The sequence below is a fragment of the Lepisma saccharinum genome, chromosome 12 (genome assembly GCF_977018435.1).
Source record: "Lepisma saccharinum chromosome 12, izLepSacc3.1, whole genome shotgun sequence".
Lineage (NCBI taxonomy): Eukaryota > Metazoa > Arthropoda > Insecta > Zygentoma > Lepismatidae > Lepisma > Lepisma saccharinum.
Window position 1 is genome coordinate 41,057,102 of NC_139240.1, and position 23,777 is coordinate 41,080,878.

Sequence of the window (23,777 nt, forward strand, 5' to 3'; positions counted from 1 at the left end):
GGTACATATAAAAATGATTATATTTATTAGTAGATATGACATTTTTTCCTCGGAAATTCTATGTGTACGAATAACAATGTTACATACTGTATTTCCTTGTGAAAAAAAAAAATCCGTGAAAATAGACAGTTTCCATTCCGAAAACTAACGCCTTATTTTCGCTTATTTTGCAATGTCTAGACGTTTCCGACAACTTTTAAACTTCAGATTCGTGATTAGGAGGCTTCAATTAGTGAGTATGCCAAATATGAAGAAAATCGGAGAGGGATCCGGTCATCTTCAGTCGTTAAGAAAACATAGTTTATTTAGTTTTTTTCTCGATTTCCATACTTGACCGCCAATTATTACATACAGATTCATGTTTAGGAGTTCACAATTAGTGAGTAGGCGACATTTCATAGAAATTGGAGAGTGGTCCGGTATTGTAAACTCGTTCCCTTAAGTCGTTCCCTTTATTTCATATACTGAACAATTATCTTGAGTTCAGCATTTTCAAGAAAAAAATTGTAAATAATAGTTGATATTTTTTTAAAAATATTTTAGTGTGAAGAATTGTAAACAAAAATATGTTTTGCATACTTCATTAACATTTATATGATCAATAAAAATTCAACTTTACAAGTATTACATATACTCTCAAAATAAAGAAAATAAATTTTGGGTCATTTCGACCCGTTCGGCGCAACACACTACTAGCGCGACTAAAGTAAAGTCCGCCACACAGTTAAGGGGTTAAATATACAATGAAAGAGTGATTATTTATCCCCGAATTTGGCAACACTAGTTCGTAAACGTCTGTTGTATACAATTGTATGAGCTGCTGCTACGTACACACATTATTATAGTTTACCTTTAAAGAACGAGTAGTCCACCTACGGTAAGTAAAGAGAAGTGTATTAAATTGTATAGTGTAAGTATGTATTTGTAATTTGACTTCTACTAGCATCTTTTCAAGGTACGATCTCTTTGATATCTTGGCCCCGAAGTTGTATTCAGCCATCTTGTACACGAAACCCAAATGTCGCTATTCCGCAGGTACAGTACGAGAAAAAGAAATGAGAAAAGAACTTTACCGCTTTTCTATTATCTTAAATATTTAGCCAGCGGCTTCATATTTTGGTCGAAATATGACATTATGCACATTTTCTGAATCACTGAGAACGAACATTAATCTCAGTGGCCAAAAAATAAACAATTCGATCATTCCTGACTTGGAACGGATGAATTTTCGCCGGCTTGTTGACAGATCGATAGGAAACGATTTTGTTGTGGTTTTTGAAGTTTCGTATGATTCACACAAATAGTTTACCTTGGATTGAAGTTGGAGAATTTGTCAGCTGTTTTAAGGAAGATTGCTAGGAAAAAATACGAGATGCTTCACTCATGTAAGTATAACAAAACTTACTTTATTAGAAATATTTTCATGTTTCCTCAGTACGCTGTGTTTCTCAGTTGAGGATATTGATACATTTGCATTAAGTGAGGTTATATATAGCTGGAAGGATTGGTTTACGACGCAAGAGAAGCCACCAGCTTGGATACGTTGTTGTGAAAGTGTGTCGGACAAGTTTTGCAATAAGAGTATGCAACATTCACAATTCAATAAATGCTCCGTTATCCAGTAAATGTTATATTTCTAAGATCCTAAAATTTTGATTAGTATTGAGAACTGCAACATGTCAGAACTTAAGTTTTTTACTATTGCCGTTATAAAGTGACATATAAACAACCGGTATATCGTATAAAAAAATCTTTTCGTTATTAAAAACTTGCTAAACGTATGAAATTATTTTTCCTGTCATTTCCATACTCTCCCATGAGAAAGTGGATAATTTTGCATGGATTATGAAGGGTGTGCGTTATTATGAAGTGATGCGTTATTTTATGTTGGTGTTATTTTATCACGTCGAGACATGAAGGAATTGTGCATCGTTATTATAAACTGTTACTTGTCTTTTATGCCATGATTTGCATAAAAATAGGACATTTATTGTAAGAACTGTTCTATGTGGTTGTATTACGTACATAGCCTATTTAGTTATGGTGTTGGAGTTGGGAGTGGTCGGGAAGATAAGCCTACTTGCTTTTCAGGGGAGGGAACATTCTTTTTCTGTTTTTTTTTTAAAATTTAGCCCAAGTTTCGTTTGTTTTATTGCAATTTCATCATGCTACTAATGCAATTTTTATATGGTTCGATTTTGATTTACTTTTGTTAACATATACTGTGTAGCTTTAGCGATTACTTAAGATTTTGTTCAATATATGCTTTCGTAGTTAGGTTAGGCAGGCCAGGTTTGGTTCTCCAACATTAAAATAACGTCCCTAAATGCATTCTACTAAACTTTTGATGGAGCGAATTTACAACAATTTTTGTAATATTTTGCATCTACTTGCTGATTGAGGCTTCCTAATCACGAATTTGAAGTTAAAATTTGGGGGTCACGTGTAGAAATTGCAAAATAAGCGAAATTGAGTGGTCCGTGATCGGATCAGAAACCCTGGATTTCTCCACGAAGACAATGGTTATTTCAATATTTTACGTTTTAGAACAAAATTTTAACTATATTTGCCTAACCTTATCGTAAATGGTTTGTGGGTCTATGCGTGAATGGTTTTTGAGGCTATGCATGAATGGTTTGTGGGGCACCGTAAAAAATGTCATTTTCATAGCACTTGAGCGACAAATTTTAACTACACAATCGTGATCAAGTGTCCTAAATTATTGACTATGGGAAATATGAATGAATGCCCTGTATTATTAATATGTACCCAACTAAAATTTGCTAAAAAAACTTACAAAATAAAGAACTTTTATTTCCTACCTTCAAAGTCGCCATCTTCCTCACATCACGCAGATTACTGAACAAGTGAACGCTACGTTGAACAAACATGGTTTCCATGCTTGTATACGGACAACGATTGCGGTAATTGAAAAGTTTATTATACAACTTCTGCACGTCAAATAACAATATCAACACGTCACCCCCACATGTTAACCTCAGATACTTCATCGGGACTACGTATTTCGTGAGTATAAGAACTAGAATAGAAATTACGGAAGGGGCCGGTATTGTAAATTTTTACCCTTTTGATTCTCTTCTACGTTAATTCCCACTAGTCTAAGACACAGTAGCTTGTCAATAAAAGATACATTGTCCATGGGTAGCGTGCATGCTTGCCCAAGGTAATTTTTAAGTTGTTTCTTTTAACATAAATATCTTTTTAAAAAAAACACTACAATAATTAGTCTTCCTGCTAGAAAAATTATGAAAGAATCATGAAACAATCGGAAAAAAAAGACCAGTTCTTGTTTCACCACTTTCATTTATCTCGAGTAGTGTAAATAGTAGGGATTGGACCGATTATTTGGTACTCTATCGGTATCGGCCAATATTTTCATATCGGTGTATCTGTTTATCGGTAAAATTACCGATCCGATATATCTATAAATATCTTATAATTTAGTGCAAAATTCTGCAATTTTGTTGTAATTTTTATGCACAATCTCAATGCCCTACTTTCTAAAAAAGTAATTGTCTAAATAGTCAACTTCTTTTGCATTGCAATCACCTCGAAACACACATTTGTTAAGGAGGTTAAGGAACATTTCATGTTCTTCAAGTACCATATCTAATTTTATATCGGATCAGTAGAATATCGGTATCGGCCCATCCCTAGTAAATACACACATATTTCAAATTTTAAAATATAGCTTTCAACATGGAATTCATAGCTAGACTAAACAGTGGTTGGGAAAAAGAATATATATTACCCTAACACTTAATACCCTTGGCTACTTTGTGGATATAATTTTTACCATTCATCATGGTTACAAATTACCCACAATAGAAATTATAAAATATGTCAAAGTGCAGAAATATTCCCAGTAAAGCAAAAACATATGCACAACAGTACTTTCGAATTTTTCATTATACAAGAAGTCAGTATCTTCCAGGAAAAATCATTGCGCTACGATGCCAAGGGTTCCATGTTCGAATCCTGGCTGGGGCTAGGGTATTTGTGAGTGTCCATTTATCATATCATCACCCATCCCAGCGCGCAAAATTTTCGGTTGCCATTTGGGCTGGCGACTAAAATTTCATTGTTTCAAATGTGTGTCAAACATGCCTCAAGACTTCACCTCTTGAGAGAAACGGCAGAAGTTATAGAAGAAATTCTAAAACTGAGTGATATTCACACTATTAGGTGGTTAGCCAGCAGAGAACGTGCAAAAAGAGCCCTCTTGCAATCATGCAAAGCTGTTGTGACCCATCTTGAACAGGTGACCCATAGAAAAGACATGGATGGCGCTAAAGCTGAGGATGTGCTGAAAAGTTTGAAGCAATTTAAATTTGTTAAGCTTCTGTACTTCCTTTTGGATTCCTACGGGAAATTGAACCCTTTAAGCGTGGCACTACAAAATAAGAATCTTTTGATTTCATCTCTGAAAATAAGAATTGAACACTGTATTTCAGTTTTGGCTGACCTGGAATCTAATGTTGGACCAAGCGAACAAGATTTATTGGACCATGTATCCATTTCAGGGAAGATCAGGGATGTGCAAGAGTTTCAGACTGTTAGAGGAAACTCAATTAACAATGTGAAGGTGTAGATCACAGAAACATTGCTGTCTATGTCAACAGATGCGATTGCATCTCTGCATGTTTTCGACACCTTGGGTTGGCCTCCCAAAGAAAATAATCTTCAGTTTGGGATAGAAGAAATAAAGAAGATCTACATATACTTTAACCCGATTCTTTATAATGAGAAAATGGATGTTCTGTCAGCAGAGTGGACAGAATACAAACTTTTGTTTCCTTCTCCAGCTTTGAATCAGACGCTGGAGAAGATCCACAGTGCCGATCCACAGTGCAGAGTGTTCAGCAAGATTCCCCAACTTGCTCCAGATTTTGACATTTTGTGCTGTTCTACCACCGAGCACAGCCTCATGTGAGGGAGGTTTCAGCTGTCACAACAGACTCAACACTACTTACAGGAACTCTCTGAAGACTGAGACACTGGATGATTTGCTCAGAGTTTCCGTAAAGGGAACCCCCGCCCCCCCCATCCTCCCTGTCAGAGTTTGACCCAGCAGCTGCGATTGATAAGTGGTACTTCAGTGCAGAACGACAGCGCTACACAAATATAATTTTTAATAATTGCTCATATTTTTATTATTTATCAATATAAAATAGTGGCGACCAAAGATATTAGTCCGGCGACTGATTTCAAACTTGAAATTTCATGCCCTGACCCATCCCCATCTTTGCAAATCAATCAATCAATCCAGGGAAGATCAGCTAGGGTAGGGGTGGGGTATTAAATGAAGTCACAACCTCTTTAATGCAATAATGTAGTGGGGAAATACTGAAAATGTTCTGAGGTTCACTTATCCTAAGTTTCATTTACTATTATGTTAGATTTACACATTTGTGGAAACTAAAGCATAATTGGCAGCTTGCCACAGCCCTTGTGTATCTAGGCAATCAATACATAAACACAAGTTTTTAGGTAGATTTTAATATATAGACTCTGAAAAACAGCCTACAAAATATTTCTCTGTACTTGTTTGCTATCCTTCGGACACATTTATTTATTTTTACAGAAGAAACTACTTACCGTAATAAGTTCCTGTAACATTGTCGAACATCGGGAAGGTGTTTCGTGTTATGTGGGAATGTTTTCATAACTGAAATTCATGTTGTTCGTTGAAAATTAATTCTCCGACGGAGAATAGCTAGCCCCACGAACCATTGGCACGTGGATAGGTTAGTTCTGTTAGGTTAGGAAACATAGTTAAAATTTGGTGTCGTGTTAGTATCAGGATCTAGAAATTGGAAATAATTGCGAACCATTGGCGCTAGCCCCACGAACGATTGGTGCGTGGTTAGGTTAGGAAACATAGTTGTAATTTCATCAAAACAACGTTGATACACCTTCAGGAATGTTCCGTGAAGCAGATACGTAAGTACGAATGTCAAAAATTGACGAAACGAAATAATTAGACGTGTCAGAAGGATAGTAAATTTTTACCTATTTCTCAGAACAAGTTACACATTTCCATTCTTCAGAAGTTCCTGTGTGTGGCCTTTTATTCACTTGCACTGCTATTAACTCTATCCCCGGAACATGTGAAGGATGGTGATGGCAGTTGCTTTACCCCCTCCATGCAATCCCAGTTCCTCTGAGGTGTTCATTGGTGGATCCATCTCGCGTCACTATTTGCACAGATATTTGTTTTCATTCGCCTGCTCCAGAGCTAGCTGGGACAAAGTATACGAACTGCGTGGCTCAAATGACAAGTGATCTTGAAACTCCCGTTCTTGATTGCCATTAGAGTAGAGACTGTGATGTACTGAATGTCACTTTTACTTGTGATTGATTGGTGTGAGAAGTGGAAGAAAGGTAAAGAAATTAGAACAATTGAAACTTGTTTACAGTGATTCTTGTGCCCTCACAACAATGACTGAGAACATTTTTCCTCAATAATGTTTGCACTGCTATCAATTATTGTGAGGGTAAGAAAAAGGTTGTTATTATTATTCTGTACTAGTTAGAAAAGCCTGCCTTATCATTATACTGCCATCGATAATATAAACTTTTCATTGTGCTACTGGTACGAAGGATAAAATATAAAATAACCGATTATATGCAAGACAATTACGAAATTATACAGAAATATGTCTTATTGTGAGAAAATTGAAGAAATATATTATAAAAATGCGAAATTGGTAAAATATGCCTTAACAAGTTTGTCTATTTTGGCTCTTTTTCATCGGGCACGTAAAGTTTTCCCCCCAGTATTTGATCCAATGCCAATTAAAGAAATATGTTTTAACATAATATCCAGGTCGATAGTAATAACAAATGTATAGGAGCGATTTTACAATACCGGGAATTTCTCCATTTTGTTTGAAATTCGGCATACTCACTAATTTTGGCCCCCTAATCACGAATCTGCAGTCAAAATTTGGCGCTCACACGTGGAAATAGCAACATAATCTAAATTAAGTTCTTATTTCTACACCCTCGATTTCCAAATTTCCCACTGATTCCGGGCTCCGCCCCTGGGGTAGTTGACCTACCGCCCCCAACCACTAATGTGACCCCGCCTCCGCTCCGGCTCCCCGGCTTTCTCTATAGAGTCCCTGTTAAAGGCATGTTAGAAATTTGCCAGATTCACCTGCCCCCAAATAAGCGCCAAATTTATACGTGAGATCCAAATTTTATGTGCAGATTCGTGATTACGAGGCCCAGATTAGTAAGTATCCCAAATTTCAAACAAATTGGATAAATTCCCTGTATTGTTAAATTATACCAATGTATATTCCATAGTTGAGTCAATTTGGTTGAGTATCGTTTACTGGTGTCAACTGTTGTCCACTTCACTAGTTGGAGATGGTTTGTTGCTGTGCCAACAGTTGAGACAGCCTGCAAATAGCATTGACTTTTCTTGTAACAAAGAGAGTTTTATTAATAATATCCTATAATGTTTGTCCATATTAACCTTTTGAGACCCAAGGCCTTTTTCACATGTAAGCCTCTCTGTCCCGAGCCGATTTTGAGCAAAATGCAGAGTTTCAATTAACTGAGTGTTGATCGGAGACTAATTGCCCTAGAGAGATGAGTGATATACCGTTGTACGCGGAATGAACCAGAGATTCAGACTATATGAAATTTATGCAAATTTGGCATATATGTGGCAAGGGGAGAGGGGGCTAACTCTCAAAATTCCAAAATTTCGGAAAAAAAATTGGTTCCCTCACCCTCCCCCCAAGAAAAAAGTACATGACAGTGTCGACATGAACATGGAAATGATCGCTGACATGTAAGGAACACAAAAATATTTGCATTATTATCATATGACCAATGTAACTTGAGTGTACCCCCAAAAGGAATGGTCGGCACGCCACTGATTCAAGCTTCAAAAGGCAGCGGTACCTTGAAATGACTATAGCTCAAACTAAATGCCCTAGAGATATGAAAGATATACCGTTGTACGCAGAATGAATCACAGATTTAGACTATATATAATTTATGCACATTCGGCGTGTATATGGAGGGGGAAGGGGGGAAATCCCCTGAAAATACTTTTTTTTTAAAAATGGGGTTTCGACCCTCCCCTGAAAAAAAGGATATGAAAAGTTCAAAATGCACATAGAAATTATCGCTGGCATGTAAGAAACAGAAAAATATTTGCATCATTGTCGTATGACCAATGTAACTTGAGTTGTACCCCCAAAAGGAAAGGTCGGGACGCTACTGATTCAAGCTTCAAAATGCAGCGGTACCTTGAAATGACTATAGCTCAGAAACTAAATGCCCTAGAGATATGAAAGATATACCGTTGTACGCAAAATGAATCACAGATTTATACAATATATAATATATGCACATTGGGCGTACATATGGAAGGGGAAAAGGGGAAATCCCCTCAAAAATAATTTTCTTTAAAAAAAAATGGTGTTCCCCCCCGCCCCCGGAAAAAATGTCAAAATGCACAAAATGCAAAATTTATGCAAGTTTGGTGTATATATGGAGGGGGAAGGGAGGAAACCCCCAAAAATTATTTTAAAAAATTCACTTCACCCAAAAAATGTCCTTGTACTTGGGCACAAAACGACACCTACGCACAACATTCACGAACAAAAAGCTAGAACGCAGTGAAAAATGAGCACCGATTCTTGCAGCTACTTGAAATTCTATTTTTAGACAATGCAGGGTAACCCCTATCACAACTTGTGGACACTTGTGCCAAAAAAAAACAAAGGTTTCCTTCAGCATGCTTCGAAATTCCATTCTCGCAACGCAGATTCAGCAACCAGTCTCCCCCCCACAGGCGGGAGTGAAAAGAATTGCTTTAGAACAACAAAGCCAGTGTTCCTGTGTCGGCAAAAATTTGACCTTGAAAAGAGACGCAAAAGAGAATTACCTTTCCCTGCCTTCCCCCATCCATTTTCATGAAGACAAAAAAAAGTATGCAAAAAAACATTTCTGTTAAATACATGTGTTAGGAACAATATAAAAAAATCGAAATTCTAGCCAAAAATAGAAAAGTTATAACGTAAAAACTACAACCTTGACACAGCGTCTCGATCGAGAAGCTTGGGACAGTGAGGGTTACATTTGGGTATCTCGTTCGAGATGCTTGGGCGGCAAAAGGTTAAATGCATTTTTGCAAGATAAATTGTGGAAATTGAGTGTGCAGTACGAGGTTACTACCCACATCTCCCCATAAACCCTTTTGCCGTAACCCAGTCTGGAAAGGTTCACTTTATATCAGGTTTTCTAAAACAGCAGTCAACTGATTCTGCAAAGTGTTGCCATCTAAATTCAAATGTCTGATCACCAAGTTTAACAGGTTTGAGAATATTTTAAAAGTTTGCTTTGAGCCTACTTTATGCTCATGATAGGCTAATCAGAACTGGACATACTGTTTTAAATTGGATCTGAAACACTGTGCAATATATCTCAAAAGGGGGATCCAACCCCGGACTCCCGGAGAGAATTGTTTTTTTTTTTTTTTATGTTTATTAAATGTACTCCTCATATGCCATGTATCCCAGCCTTGGGTTCCTGTTTACAGTACTATATATTGTTTATGTACAAGGTGGTTATAATTAAAGTGACGGTGTTCAGAGTGGTACAGCACGGGCTGTAATGAGAGTAGCAGTCTGAAACTTCGTAGATATGCTAATGAAGCAATGCGCTCGCGAATTATGCAAAAAAAAAATAGTTCCAATTCTCGCCACCAGGGTAAAAAATGGCGCTGTAAGCAGTCAAAACTTGGTATAGTTACAGGAAAAACACTATAAATCGCAGAAAACAATACTCTTTGTAATAAAATATCGCTACAATTTCACTATTCGAATTACATGAACATTACTAAAGGAAAAAGCAACAAGCGTCACCAACAACAACCAGGGAGCTCACACAATGGTTAGGCAATTTCACCGACTTTGACGTCAGAGTTATGGAAAATTCCACGTTTTGACTGCTTACAGCGCCGTTTTTTACCCTGGTGGCGAGAATTGGAACTATTTTTTTTTTTTTTCATAATTCGCGAGCGCATTGCTTCATTAGCATATCTACGAAGTTTCAGACTGCTACTCTCATTATAGCCCGTGCTGTACCACTCTGAACACCGTCACTTTAATTATAACCACCTGGTACAACAGTGTGGTTTCAAATTGATTCACGGTGAGGTGAGAAACATAATCACTGATCCCAACTGTAACTTCTAGTTCTGCCACTGTTGTGATGAAGATATTCAAAAACCTATTTAGTAAATATTTAATGTTTGGACTTGATCCTCTGAACTTCTGGGTGCCTCAAATGTTAAAATGCCACAAACCGTATGAAAGAAGTTTAGTCAAGTGGTTTTTCATTAAGTTGGTAGGTGCATTGCATCCCATTACAGCCGGTATGTAGCTTCCTAGACCGGAGTCTAGTTTACCTAACTGTCCTCACCATGCCGAATCAATAACAAAGCTTTGGGAAAGCCACCGGAAAACGATCAATGGATGCTTGTTCCAAAAGCGTTGTCACAAGCCTTTGCACTTAGTGTTTGGTGTTTTTTTGGAAGAACATGAAGTTCGTTTGCATAATCACAGCAATGGATTTGAGGGCTGTTCCAATTGAGGGTGAATTAAAATCTTTTGAGATCAGGTAAGTGTTTACAATGGGTTATCTTTATAATTTATGTTAAACAGTGTTTGGGAACATTTGCATCTTTGCGACAGAATTGTGCAATGTGTTTCTCTCTTAGATTTATTTTAAAATGCATTAATAGCTACTATTGTTTCTACATTTCAAAGGTAAATTCTAATCTCATTTGTATGCTTTGGTAGTACACAAAATAAAACATATTATTCAGCTATTATATTACATTTTTATATTGACTACTTGTTCTTCCAATATATGGTATTATATAACTCTTTGTAGACTAACAATTTTGAATGGTCTGAGTCTTTAAAACCATGAGCTGCCATCAAAGTTTTCAAAAATTCCTCTTCTTTTGAGAAAATGCTATGATATTCCAAGTTCTGAAAATTACATGTTTTTGGATTCAGTAAAAGCAAACCACAGGAAGATTCACCCAAAATCTCAGAGAAAAGTTGAAGCCAGATACTTTTTCTGAAGTTGGAATATCAGTGTTTTTTCAAAAGAAGTGGGATTTCGAAAATTACTTTACTAATAGTCCAGACAGTTTGAGAACTCAATGTTATGAATGATGTGTGTATATGAAAAATGCTTTCACCTAATATTAAGGTAATTAGTTGTTAATCAGAGGATGAAATTAATAGGTTCTCCAAAGTCATCAGCGAAAAGGAGAATTGCCTTGAGCAACTGCAAAGTGTACTCGTTTGTCGCAAGGGTATATTTTGCTAATCAGAAATTGATCACCCTTTATATTCATATGTGTAAAAAAGTGTTACAAGTTTACAAAGCACATTTTATTATTATAAATATTGAATCTGTGGTTACTGAAGTTCCTGCATGTAAGTTCAATCAATAGATGTAAACCTAGATTGGCCCATTGGCAAGCAATATGAAATATAGATACATGTCCTATCAGTCCTGTGCTTGAGTTTAATATTGGGTTTTAAATCAAGCAAGTTCTTTTTCACTGTGTACAATGTACAATAATGTGCGATGGAACTTGTTTGAATATTTTTTCAACTTTATTAAAGTTAAATATCCATATCATAATCTTAAGATGATAATGAAGTGGAGAGAGAGAGAGAGAGATGCATTTATCTGAAGATAATTGCAGCTGTAATAACATCTCGTTATCATCTGTGGTTGAAGAAACAATAGTTTAAAGGGTAGGTGTCTCACCTGAGCAAATTGGGCCAGAGTTACCACTAATGCTGTTTCTGTATATTTTGCATCTTGTGGAGTGACCCCTTTCTTCCTTTGACCTTGTCTGCTTTACCAGAAGATATTTATTTCTAGTTCAATTTGAACAACTTATTACAATGAATGTCTTTCTAATAAGGACAATATTACTTTCTAATAAGGACAATATTACTTTCAAATCTTAATGTCACGTTACTTCTGTAACTCTGAAAGATGGCAAACTTTATATCTGGATGTTGCATCACTTCTGAAAAGTTGCTCTAGGTTGGTTCATTTTATTCCTTGCTTGTGCACCAGGGCTTTATCGGAATGAGATTCTTTTAAGTGAACTTGAATTTAATCTGACTGTACCTATTGAACAATGACTGACAATTTCACGTGTTTTCAAATGTAGTGCTACTGTCGATAAATAACTTCTAGCTGGATTACAAACAAGCATGGAGCCTACTTCTTGGTAATTTCTTTAATTTGTGTGATCTCCAACTATATTATTATCTTTTTAAGTTTTGTAAGAAAATGGAATCTTTCTTTAGCCACAATTATAGGTATGGCAACAAGAACAAAAAACATTATTCATGGTTCACATAGATTAGGTGTGTTTAATGGCCATTTACATTTAATCTATTAAATTTGTTGCTCCCCCCCTTCCATTCCCTCGGATATAGTTGTTACAAGGATGATTCTGTGTAACAGTAAGTTATAGGCCATTTGCAAATTTAAATGCACTGGGCAAATTATTGACAGGTTAAGGATAAACTTATACCATTATTTACCAATTAATATGAGCAACCCCATTATCATAATGCAACTCGTGACAGTGCATCACCTAATTGTGAGAAAGTAGTACCTGTTTGGTAATAAAAAGGAACAAGAAGTTGGTTGAACTAAACCTTTTTACTCTGAAAGTACATATCTTGAGCTGGTTTTCTACGTAGGCACTCATGACACTAGCCCCGTCTAGTTGGCTGCACTTTTTAACACTTGGTGTAGTGCTGGTGTATGCAGTGTCAGGGTGGTGCAAGGATATGACGTTCAACCAACTAGACAGAAAGCGGTGTTGAAGTTCAGAAGATTCAACAAATGCCTGTCTGCTGCTTTAAACGGTCATTTGATTAGTTAGCATGCACCACGTGATCATACATCACACTTGCACCAGTCTGCATTGTAGTGCAGACACCAAATACACTGCTTGACTCAAAATCAACGAACTAGACAACTCTGTGTTGCACCGGGCAACCAACTAGATGCATCAGTGCAAAGAGAGTCAAAAAGTGCAGCCAACTAGATGGGCCTATTGAGACACTTATTGTATACACTTCTGTCGCCAATTCATTGGCAGAAAGATACACAGGCAACATCCCAGGAGGAGTCAGTGTTACGTGGGCTTCGGTGCAAGTTGTGGAAGTGTTTGTGTACGGTTTTATGTGGGCAGTCAAGATGAACCAGAAAATTGGGAATCATGCCAAGTGTGAAATGAGAACCATCGTTTTCTTTTGCATACTAGAAAAACTCGACCTTCTGAAATTAGTGAAATCACTGAGGGTTATGGCGATGACAACAGAGCTCCAGCAAATGGTAACTGCATTTATAAATGGACTGGCAGCAGAAGTGTATCTCAAAGGTATTCAAATATTTGTCTCCTGGTACGTTTAGTGCATCAATGCCATGGATGCGGTACCACTTTCTGGATGTGCCTCGTAGTAAAACCGCTCGCGGTTCGAATTTTAGTATTTTCAAATATCAGTTTCATTGTTAGAAATCGTATTGGGATAATCAGTGTGGTGTATGTTATGTATTCTCACATCTCAATAATTTTTGTTCTTTTGATCCATTATTAATAATTAAAAGACTTAAGTTATCTTAGGGATAACAGCGTAATCTTTCTCGACAGATGTTCATCTGTAGATCAATACACAATGTACAGAAAGAAAGGTCATTCTTTTCTTCAGCATGTTTGAGTATTTTCATAACATGGATGCTAATGATATATTAGCGATCAGAATTATTTGGGGCCAAACTTCTAATTGATGATGTACCTGTCGTACACCATGTGAATAGGTTACATGGCTAGGTGCACATACTGAAGATGCACAATAAATGCATTATGCATCTAACGTGCAGTATATTATTTGTCCAATTTATATATGTATACACACACACACACAGAGTGGACCATTTAGGTTGATAACTCGAAATATCGTGCAAACAAAGCATTCGTTTATGGAATATAAATTTTGATGTTACCATTTATTCCGTGTCAAATATCTGTGAATCTAAATGCTCAATAGATAAATGGTTTCTACAAAACTTGTTTATTTTTGTATGAGGAATAAGAATATTTATTTTTAAAAACAATTGAATGATCTTCGAATGACCTTAAAAATGACCCCCTACTAAAACATACATAATACCATTTGCTTTCCCCCTTAACATCAAATAACTTTATTTGAAACATTTCTTTCTAAAATACTAATAATTATCTGACTGCCATGTGCGAGACCCGGGTTCAAATCCTTAGGTGGATGATCTAAGGTTGGAATTTTACCTTCCTTGTCCCCACATAAAAGGCGACTTTGGGGCTCACCCAGTGTCAAAATCAATGGTACCTGAGGGTAAAGACAGCCGGGGCATGGTGTTGATCACATCACCTCCAAAATGGTTGAGATTAAGAACGTGTGAGACCCTACCCCCACATCTTTTATATGTAGGACCAACCTACGGACTGCCGGCCTCACTTCCTCTACCGAGGTGGGATCATCCAATCAGTTAAAGGGTGACGTTTGGTCAGCACGACACACCCATCATCGTAGGTTTCCATTACATTACTCATTTGTAGCTCCACAATTTTGTCACGATGGTGGCTGGCCACCGGTTGCAAACAGGCCAAAAATCTCAGGGAAAAAGTTGTTACGCTTCTCCCAGGAGACTCAAACCTGCACGTGTGCCGTAGACGGGGCCCAAAGCCTGATGCACAGCCATGTTGTGGGACATGTGTAAATAAAACTTCCTTTTCTTTTTCTCGTTTTCATATGCAGACAGAATTTTGTTTCATCGGATGAAACTTAATTACCTTCCAAAATGCTTATATGAGTGAATTGCATTTTTGCACTCCTGTGTATATTATGCTTACAACCAAAAAGAGAAGCTAAATTTTGTGAGTGCAACAATTTCTGCATAACATTTCACCAGAATTACTGCTACCTGCGACATAAAATTGACAGAATAACTTACGGCAAACATTACTTCACATTTCATTTGCAATCTTCCCGTTCCTTTCATACAGCTTGCAAAAATCATCCAGGATATGGAAGACAGTCCTTAATTGGGAAAATAATAATATTTGCCTGATAGTTACACCATTTACCAGTACAAATATAATATATATATAATATAAATATAATGCGATTAATGGTGAAATGTGTTTGACCCTGTTATGATGAGGAAAGCTGTTGTGGAAGACATGGCTTGACTACTAAAAAATGTATGTGGTAAGTTATTTAATAGAAGCTAATTATGTTCATAACTGGCAAATAAAAAACGTGTTTCGAGATCAAATTCATTTTGATGAGTAAACTGCACAGGAGAGTGACTCGTATAGCACACTTTCCTAAATTCATTATTTATAATTGTATTTTTTCTATTGTGCATGTAAGTATTTTAATCATATACTTCAATAGACTGTTTTCTTTCTTTTAATATAGCAATTGGATTGGAATATTGCAACTCTTGAGCCATGTACCGTCCAGTGCAAGTGTTCGATTATTCAAATCGAGATGATTATTCAAATAGAGATGATTATTCAAATCGAGATAATGGCGATTCGTACGATGATGAGATGGATACTGAAGAACCAGAAAAAAAGAGTGAGATTATAATGCATGATGTAAGTAACATTTTGATTTGCTTTGGAACGAACTACAAAACGTGGTAAGTCAAATGTGCAATGTTAAATAAAGAAGGTAGATTACCAAATTGCTAGATTTATAAATATATTTTAATAGTGACCACTTGAAGATTTTTTTTTTTATAATTGTGGCTGTTCTTGTATTTTAGTTATTTCATTAAGTTTCTGCTTTTCTCCATTAACTGTTAAATGCTGAGACTTATTTTCCCGTGTTGTGAAACAATGCCGAGCATGTTTTCTGTGGGAAACCCTTTGACACCGAGGTTGATTTTCCAGGTATTTGCACTAACACAGAGCGTGTTTTCAGCAGGAAATTTAAAATTCTACAGGCTTGTAAATGAAATTTTATATTTCCGGAACACGAATGTTAGAGGTACAAATTATACCTCGTTTTGTACAGTATACTTTGGGCTATAATCCTGATGGGGAAAAAATTAAATCCGTAATCAGTTGTTAGGAAAAGAAGAAGAAGAGAAAAGGGAAAGTAACTATTTTTTTGCACGGAATTCCAAATTCTACGGTATCTGCAGATAGCAGGGGATTGAAAGCAGTCTGTCACGTGCCCAGTAGCCTTTCAGTCTGTCTACTCGTGGTGTCCCATTGCCAGAAGAACAGAAAATAGGGTGAAGTCGTGGATTGTAAAAGGAGTTGCTTGTCTTGTTGTTCCATGTTTTGCAACATGCTGGTCGTAGTTAGTATCTTTGGGATTCCACAACCAGTAGACTGAAAAGTGCATCTGTGAACAATAGTCTGAAGAAGTCAAGGTAAGATGAATTTGGAGGCAGTCACACCGTGGTTGCCTGAAAAGTAACTCGAGTCACTCCCCAAAGTCATCAGGTCGGCGATGTCTTCGTCTTCCCCCTTCTGAATCCATACCAAATAGCTCATTGTCAATTTCACTCGGTGACAAACAGGGTCTTCTTGCCCCCTTATACCCACTTTACTCTTGTTGGAGGAGAAGAAAGCCTCAATTCCACAGCTCGCTGCTTGTCACAACCCACAAGCTGGAGAACACACACACTGTACGAAAGTTCAAACTCAAATTGTTTCAAATTTTCCAACTTGCTTTGTTAGTCTGTCATCAAGACTATTAGAAGGAGAAGGCTGGGGCCATACCTGATTAGGTGGTCCTTGACGTCAGGCGTGACGTCACGGGCGGACAGATCGCTCTATGCTCCGTTTTCGCAGCCGAATCAAAGCAGTAATTATGAACAAAAAGAGCCGTAATTATGCCCAGAAGCTAATTGGGAGTAATACACAGACTTACTTAGGATCCGACATAACGTATGTCCTTACAGTTGGATTACACAGCCATTTACGCACACATTTTATCGGTAGTTTATAAGTCGTCACATTTCTCTGTGAAACATTAGTTTCATGTAAAATTGGATTAATTCACCTAGTAATGCGTTTTGTTAGGGCAGAAAGAAAAATATATGTTGAATGCGTAGAATAATAACAATAATAAATTATGCGGACTTACCTATTGTTATACTTATGAAGTAATCTGTTTCAGAGGTGAGGGAGGAGCTGATTCACTTCAACTTTTTCAATTTGTTGACTTTGCTTCTGCTATTAATATTCACTTCTTCGTTAACTTTCCTCATTCGGATTACAGTTCTGAGTCTTATGAATCTTTGAACAACACTTCGAATAATGTGTGGAAGTTCTGGGGCCATATGTGGTCCTTGAGAAAAGCATGACGTCACCGGGCGAACAGATCGCTCCGCGCCACAGTTTCGCAGCGGAATCAAGAGAGCCATCATTATGCCCAGAAGCTAGCTGGGACTGAATATACAGGTTCACTTAGGATCCGAGATAATGTATGTCTTCAGAATTGGATTATACAGCTATTAACATATGTATTGAATCGGTAGTTTTTAGGTCGTCACATTTCTCTCTGAAACCTAAAGTTTCATGTAAAATTGAAGTTAATATGCCTGGTCATGCATTTTATTAAATAAAGAAAGGCAGAAAGACAAAATTATGGATAAGTTGAATATGTAAAAGAAAACAACCTCATCTATTGCTCTCTTTTAGGAGTGAGAGAGAGGCTGTTTTCACTTAACTTCTTCAAATTTAGGTAACTTTGCTTCGACTATTGATATTTATTTCTTCATTAATTTTCCTTATTCAGATTACAGTTCTGAGTCTTATGAATCTTTGAACTACACTGGGAGGAATGTGAGGAAGTTCCGTGTGTATTATCATTCTATGGTATTATGTCACAAACACTTTAAACAACTTTCGACTGAACAAAAACTTAGGACATAGAACTGAAGGAAGTCGAAGCTCACTTTATATAGTAGGCTATATATAATCAGTGGGATGTCGGAAACGTAAAAATAAATTACTCAATTAAAATAATTATGATGATTATTAATTAGAAATTAATTTGTTACTTTCATACATATCAGATAGTGTAAAGCAACTAACTAATTCCTTTACTAACCGGTTAAAGATGTTAATAAATTATGACATAGTTGAAGTAGTTTTATTATGTGTAAGTTTTTGTTTAGTTTGTGCACTATGTTAATATAAATCAATTAGATTTCAAAGTTATTATTGTTTTGCATTCTTGTTTTTCTTTTATTGTGCGTATTGATATAGATTTGTTAATGATCTCTTGAGAGAGAAAGCATTCAACACTCACAACCACACTAATTTGTGTGTGTTTTCGATATTATTCTTAGTAAAGTATATTTGAAATTAAAAGTAATTTCTTATCTTTTCTTTGTTATAACAAAAACTCTACCCCCCCCCCCCCCCCCGGGAAATTTTTGGTGGGGGATATTTGAGGCCAAAATTGTTGGTGGGGGAAATCCCCCTCGTCCCCCCCAGGATTTCGCACGCTGAACCCAACAATCCAGAAATAGAAGAAAAAAGGAGCGAAAAGAACAAAACAGATCAGCCTTTCCACGTTTCTTTCCATATGGGGTAAAGACCCAGCTGGGTTTTGTCCGCTGATGATGTCATACCCGAGGCAGTCGCGAAAAGAGGCGTGTCTGGCCCCAGCCTTTCCTTCTAGTAGTCTTGGTCTGCCATACCCTGCGTGGCAACTTACCTAAGTAAACAATGATGCAAGAGGCTAAAAATAGCATGATCGACAGAAAAAAGGCAAGTCATTCAACAATACTTTTATTGTAATGCTATGGTGCAGTTTTGTGAAACAGCAAAGAGCAGTCGGCTGTTTTCCAACCCTTTGTTGGTGGCTGGAAGCTTTTGACTTCCTTTCCCTGCTGCCGTCTCCTTCTCCCTCCCACCCATGCTTCCGGCACCAGGAATGTCGGAAGGTCATATTTCTATTGCCAAAAGTATGTTTTGAAACACCAAAATTGAGAAAGAAGCGATGTTTTCAAAACCAATGAAAATAAATCGCAAAACAGAATCACAATTTTTCAGGAAACCCCCCCCCCCAATAGTAACAATGAAATTAAACTTTACTGATTGTTATGGTCGAAAAAACCCAATTTTGATTTTCAAGTAGAAGAAGATGAAAATAATAAAATATATACTGCTGGGGAAAAAAAAGTACACCTTAATATTTGACATCTGAATTGCAATTACTTATGAATTACGCTCTCAGTTAAGTATTGAACAATATTTATTTTACTTTTACTGGCTTTTTAAAGTATATATCATAGAATAATTATATCAGCTTTAACGTGCACAATAATTTCTGTGTTATCACAAAAATGCAATTGTCCAGTTTTTTTTGTTTTTTTTTTTGTCCAGCAGTGTATATTTTTATGAAATTTGAACTTTGGTGGCCCTCCACGTAGGCAATGTCTGGATGTGAGGATCTGTACCTACATATTGCCTGATGTGCCTTCCATTTTTTATGGCAAGAATTATCACTTGCTGTGATACTTTCGGAGAAAAAATCTTCCAATGTGATGGCAGCATTTTTTTCTGCAGGAAGTCTTAAATTTTGCAAGGTTTTCCATAAAATGTTGTGTTTTAGAAACTATGATCTGGAGCATGGAGTTATGGGCAATGCCCAGCGGTATTGTGAACCATTAACAAGAAGGCCATCAAATAAAAACGTCCCGGTTACCTTTAGTGTCATCCTATTGCACGACAACGCTAAATCACACACAGCCAATGCAACAAAGGAATGTCTGAAAAGAATCAAGTGGGAAGTCCTGAACCCTCCTCCCCTATAGTCCAGATCTGTCCGTGTGACTTCGACATCTTCGGTGAGCTCAAAAAAGCACTGGGGACAACAGTTTCAATCGGACGATGACGTCAAGGAGTGCGTGCACAATTGGTTCCAACAGCAGTCAAAGGAGTTCTACGAGCATGCAATTTTGTGACTGGTGTCACAATGGTATAAATGCCTGAACAGTGGCGGACAATACTTCTGAGGTTCGTTATGTAAGTACTATGAAATATCATCTGCCTCGTTATTTATTGACAGCCTCATATAACATATTAAAATTCAACAACAAAAGTTAATGCATCAAAGATTGTAAATGATATCATCTAAAGTGTAAGATTTAGGGGATCATAGATAGGCTATATGAGAGCCTGCTATTCGAAGTTTATAGGCAGCGAGAGGTGCATGATAAGTGAGGGTACAGCTCTGAAGAGCAACGTCAACACTCAAACAAACAAGGAGCTTGCCCCGTGAGATAAGAATAAGAATTAGGAGTTCAGATTCTAGCTTGTCAGTTAGACTTAAGGAACGTGTATATTTAAATAAGTGAATTTTATCTTCATTGTTAAAAATATAATATCGGAGACTTGTCGCTCTGAGCGCTAACCTAATAACTCCTAGAGTTATAGAATATAACCTTGCTTTCTTGTAATCTTAGCATTCAGTGAGAGTGACGTCGATTTCCACTTAGTGGAACTGTGTAGGCGGCTAAAAACAATGCCTTTCACAAAACTTTACGTCATAATAGGCGGTACAATACATATCTATCTCCAAGAAAAAATGTTTGCTTGTTTTAACGTTGCTGCTGGTCGACCACTTATATACACAAAGAATGAAGCATGTGACCGAATTCGTGAGCTGGTGGGGGTTAGGGTGGGTGCCTTAAGCCGTCATGTTCTGATTGTCTTCATCAGACTCTGGTTGGGGGGGGGGGGTAAAGCTTCAACCTTGAATGTCAGTCTGGTCTATGACAGTTTTGGCCGCAAGTCGAAAACGAACTAGAGTTGTTAAAAAGAAAACCTCTAGATAACTGGCCGCGGTAGTTCTGGGGGCACGGTAAAAGTCAGTGTGCCTCCCTACGCCAGGTGACTGTTGTTTGTTTGAATAACTGAACATTTTATCCAGCTTCAAAAACAGACTCTATAACTGTTCTTCGAGACGTGTCTCTCTAGATCTAGATCCAGATGAGAGTCCCAGGTTTAATTTCCCATCGGGTTTATGCTTGAGCGAGTTAAGCTCAGCTTGAAGGGCCTTGACTCTCATCTCAAGTTCCGGAGAGTCGAGTGCATGGGAAATTGGACAAACACATGGCCGTGTCCTGTATGCCGAGCGAGTTCGGACTCTGCGCTTTCAACTTGGCCATCTTAGCGAGGAGGGAGTTGGTATTTGCACTTTGCGTTAAACTGTAGTTCTTCGAGCCGGAAGGGGTTCACAAAACCGGAGAACGTCATCTTAGGGGTTGGGACTCGAGCCAAGGTACTGACGGGAAAATTTGGTCCACGAGTAAGTGTGATCATGCAGATATGTACTGAAGACATATAAAAACCAAAAAGGGGGGGGGGGTAAATCTTATGTGGGGGAAATTCACGTAAAGGTAGAAGCAATTTGAATGGAGAATGGACACAAAAGGTCCTAAGGTGGATTCGCTCCAAAACTGAGTGAACAGTGTATATGAGAACGTTTGTCATATGCCCGTTTAACAGCTGGATGGCGAGCGGAGAGATGCTCTGTGCTGTCGCGTGTGCTTTATCTAAAATTCTAAGGTGCATTTTGTTTTCCCCGTTTGTGCACACATCGTGGTGAAGCATGGCAGACCAGGGGGCTCTTGCTTTGAAGCCGGGATGCAGAAAGAATGGGATACCTCGTAGTACTACTGGCGGGTCATATGAAGGAAAAGCCATTCTCGGAGGGGTGTTGGGCGAATGTAACTGGAAGGGCCCAAATGAACCAGATGTGAGTTATCTCCTAAATGGAGGAGGGGGACGAGCTCATGGAGCCAAAAGACAAATAGGAAAGTGTTCATTTATTTCGCAGGGCGAAATGGAAGGAGAAAAAAAAAGCCGAGCAACTCCACCCAGTCTGAGTTTTTATGCCGATGTTATGAGTTTGAAGGAAACTCTTTCCAGCTATTTCCATAACCCCTTTTATGACGTAATTAGCTTATTAATTTATGATGCTTGGGGTCCTGGGTTCGAGTTGCACCTGGGCTTGATACGATATGTATGAAACTGCAGATGAAAAATAGAAGCAATTGTGTTGTGGCATATTCAGCTAGATGAAAGCTTTTCGCAGATGGATGCTAAACAGACAATATCAATTGTAGTTTCGTAAATAAGGGAATCATTTTAAGTGTCAAAATATATGTTAAATTTAATAAGAAAATTAATTTACTATTTACTGATAATTTTTGGTAGATATTTGCTTACTGTGTAATCATATTGAGTATTCAGATTTGAAGATCGTCAGTACAGGTTAACACCATCTGATTGCAATCAAATTTCATATGAGTAAACATAGCTATAAGAGAAGAATTGTATGCACAATGAATTATGCCAGAAATAAATTTTGATGGCTGAAATATGTATCACCCTTGTGGAGGGTGAGGACACCGAATCCACCTTTTCTATTGAGTATCGAAATTCTAACGCAAGGCGATCAGAAATATAGTATCAAGTGTTCTCAGTGAGTGTGAGTAGTTAAAATCTCTTCGTATGTAGTGTCAAATACAATATTGAAAGCTTCAATTGACGCAGAAATAGATGTGCAGCCAGAGCGGGATGAAATCTCAGGAGAAAAGTTGTTAAACTTCCCCCAGGAGACTCAAACCTGTGCACATCCCGTGCCAGAGCGTAAAGTATAATGCCTGAGATAGCATGTCCACGATGGGTGACATTATTAAGAAAGTCACATGAGTTGAATGCGTTAGGCGAGTTATCTCAGCTGGTCATTCCAAAAGTCACTTTACGTGCATTTCATTTGAGAGCAAGTTAGTTGTGTTAACATTGTCTGCTAGTTGCAGAATCGTGGGAAAACGTGTGCAGAACCAGACCAAAAGCCTCTGCAAACTTCAGAAACCGGTAGACTGTTATGATGATGAGTACGAGTGAAATGAGCAAGTAATGCAGTTTTTGTAGTAGAAAGAGATGTAAATTTGTGTACCAAAGCAGGAAATTGTTTGGAGAAACTTACATTCTTCGTCAAAGTACTGTTTATCTTACAGCTTGTGCATTTTTGATGATTTTATGCAGGGTGTAATGTGTAATGTGCACATGGAGGCAGGTGTAGGGCTAGAGCGAAGCATCTGAAACATGTGGTTACGTGCAAGTGAAATTTGCACAATTATTCAAGTTGATAAATTATGAAAATTGTAAAGATTTTTTTAAAGAATGTACTGAGGAGTTGGTCGAAATCTGGGTGTACAGAGATGAGCAGCTTGTATATGTAGATGATGTAGATTTGACTGTTTCATTTTAAAAGCACGCTTCAATACAGCTGCCTATTATTTTTCCTTTTCTAGTTCACTATTATTAACAATGACACTTCACATATCTGCAGCACATTTTATTGCCGCTGATATAGCAGGCATCACAATAATAATTAGATTCACGAGGCCAGTTACTCTCATTTGATTTGTGCTTTTTGTATTGACTTTCGAAACACACCAAATAATATTTAAGTATTTTTATAATATTAGATGATGTATGCACATACGGTTGCGATTATACGTCCGAATGTACTTATTTGTTTGTACTCACTTCTTTATCTTCATTCTCTCCTACATACTGACATTTCTAAAGTCATTAGAGCATTGGGACACCCCATCTCAACTCGTTGAACTCCCTTTTATATAGA

The 23,777-nt window shown here is 37.4% G+C and overlaps 1 protein-coding gene across 2 annotated transcripts in view; it reads left to right on the forward strand.

Annotated features, from left to right (window-relative positions):
* Positions 1-789: 789 nt before the first annotated feature.
* Positions 790-23,777, forward strand: part of LOC145996019 (uncharacterized protein CG7065-like) — an 83,440-nt gene continuing 60,452 nt past the window's right edge. The window contains exons 1-2 of one of the 2 annotated variants that reach the window (XM_083132188.1): positions 790-877; positions 15,564-15,745. In XM_083132188.1, the coding sequence (XP_082988314.1) occupies positions 15,596-15,745 (150 nt within the window). In that variant the 5' untranslated portion in view covers positions 790-877; positions 15,564-15,595. The remainder of the gene's footprint in view (positions 878-15,563; positions 15,746-23,777) is intronic. The other variant, XM_083132189.1, reaches the window with a different exon arrangement.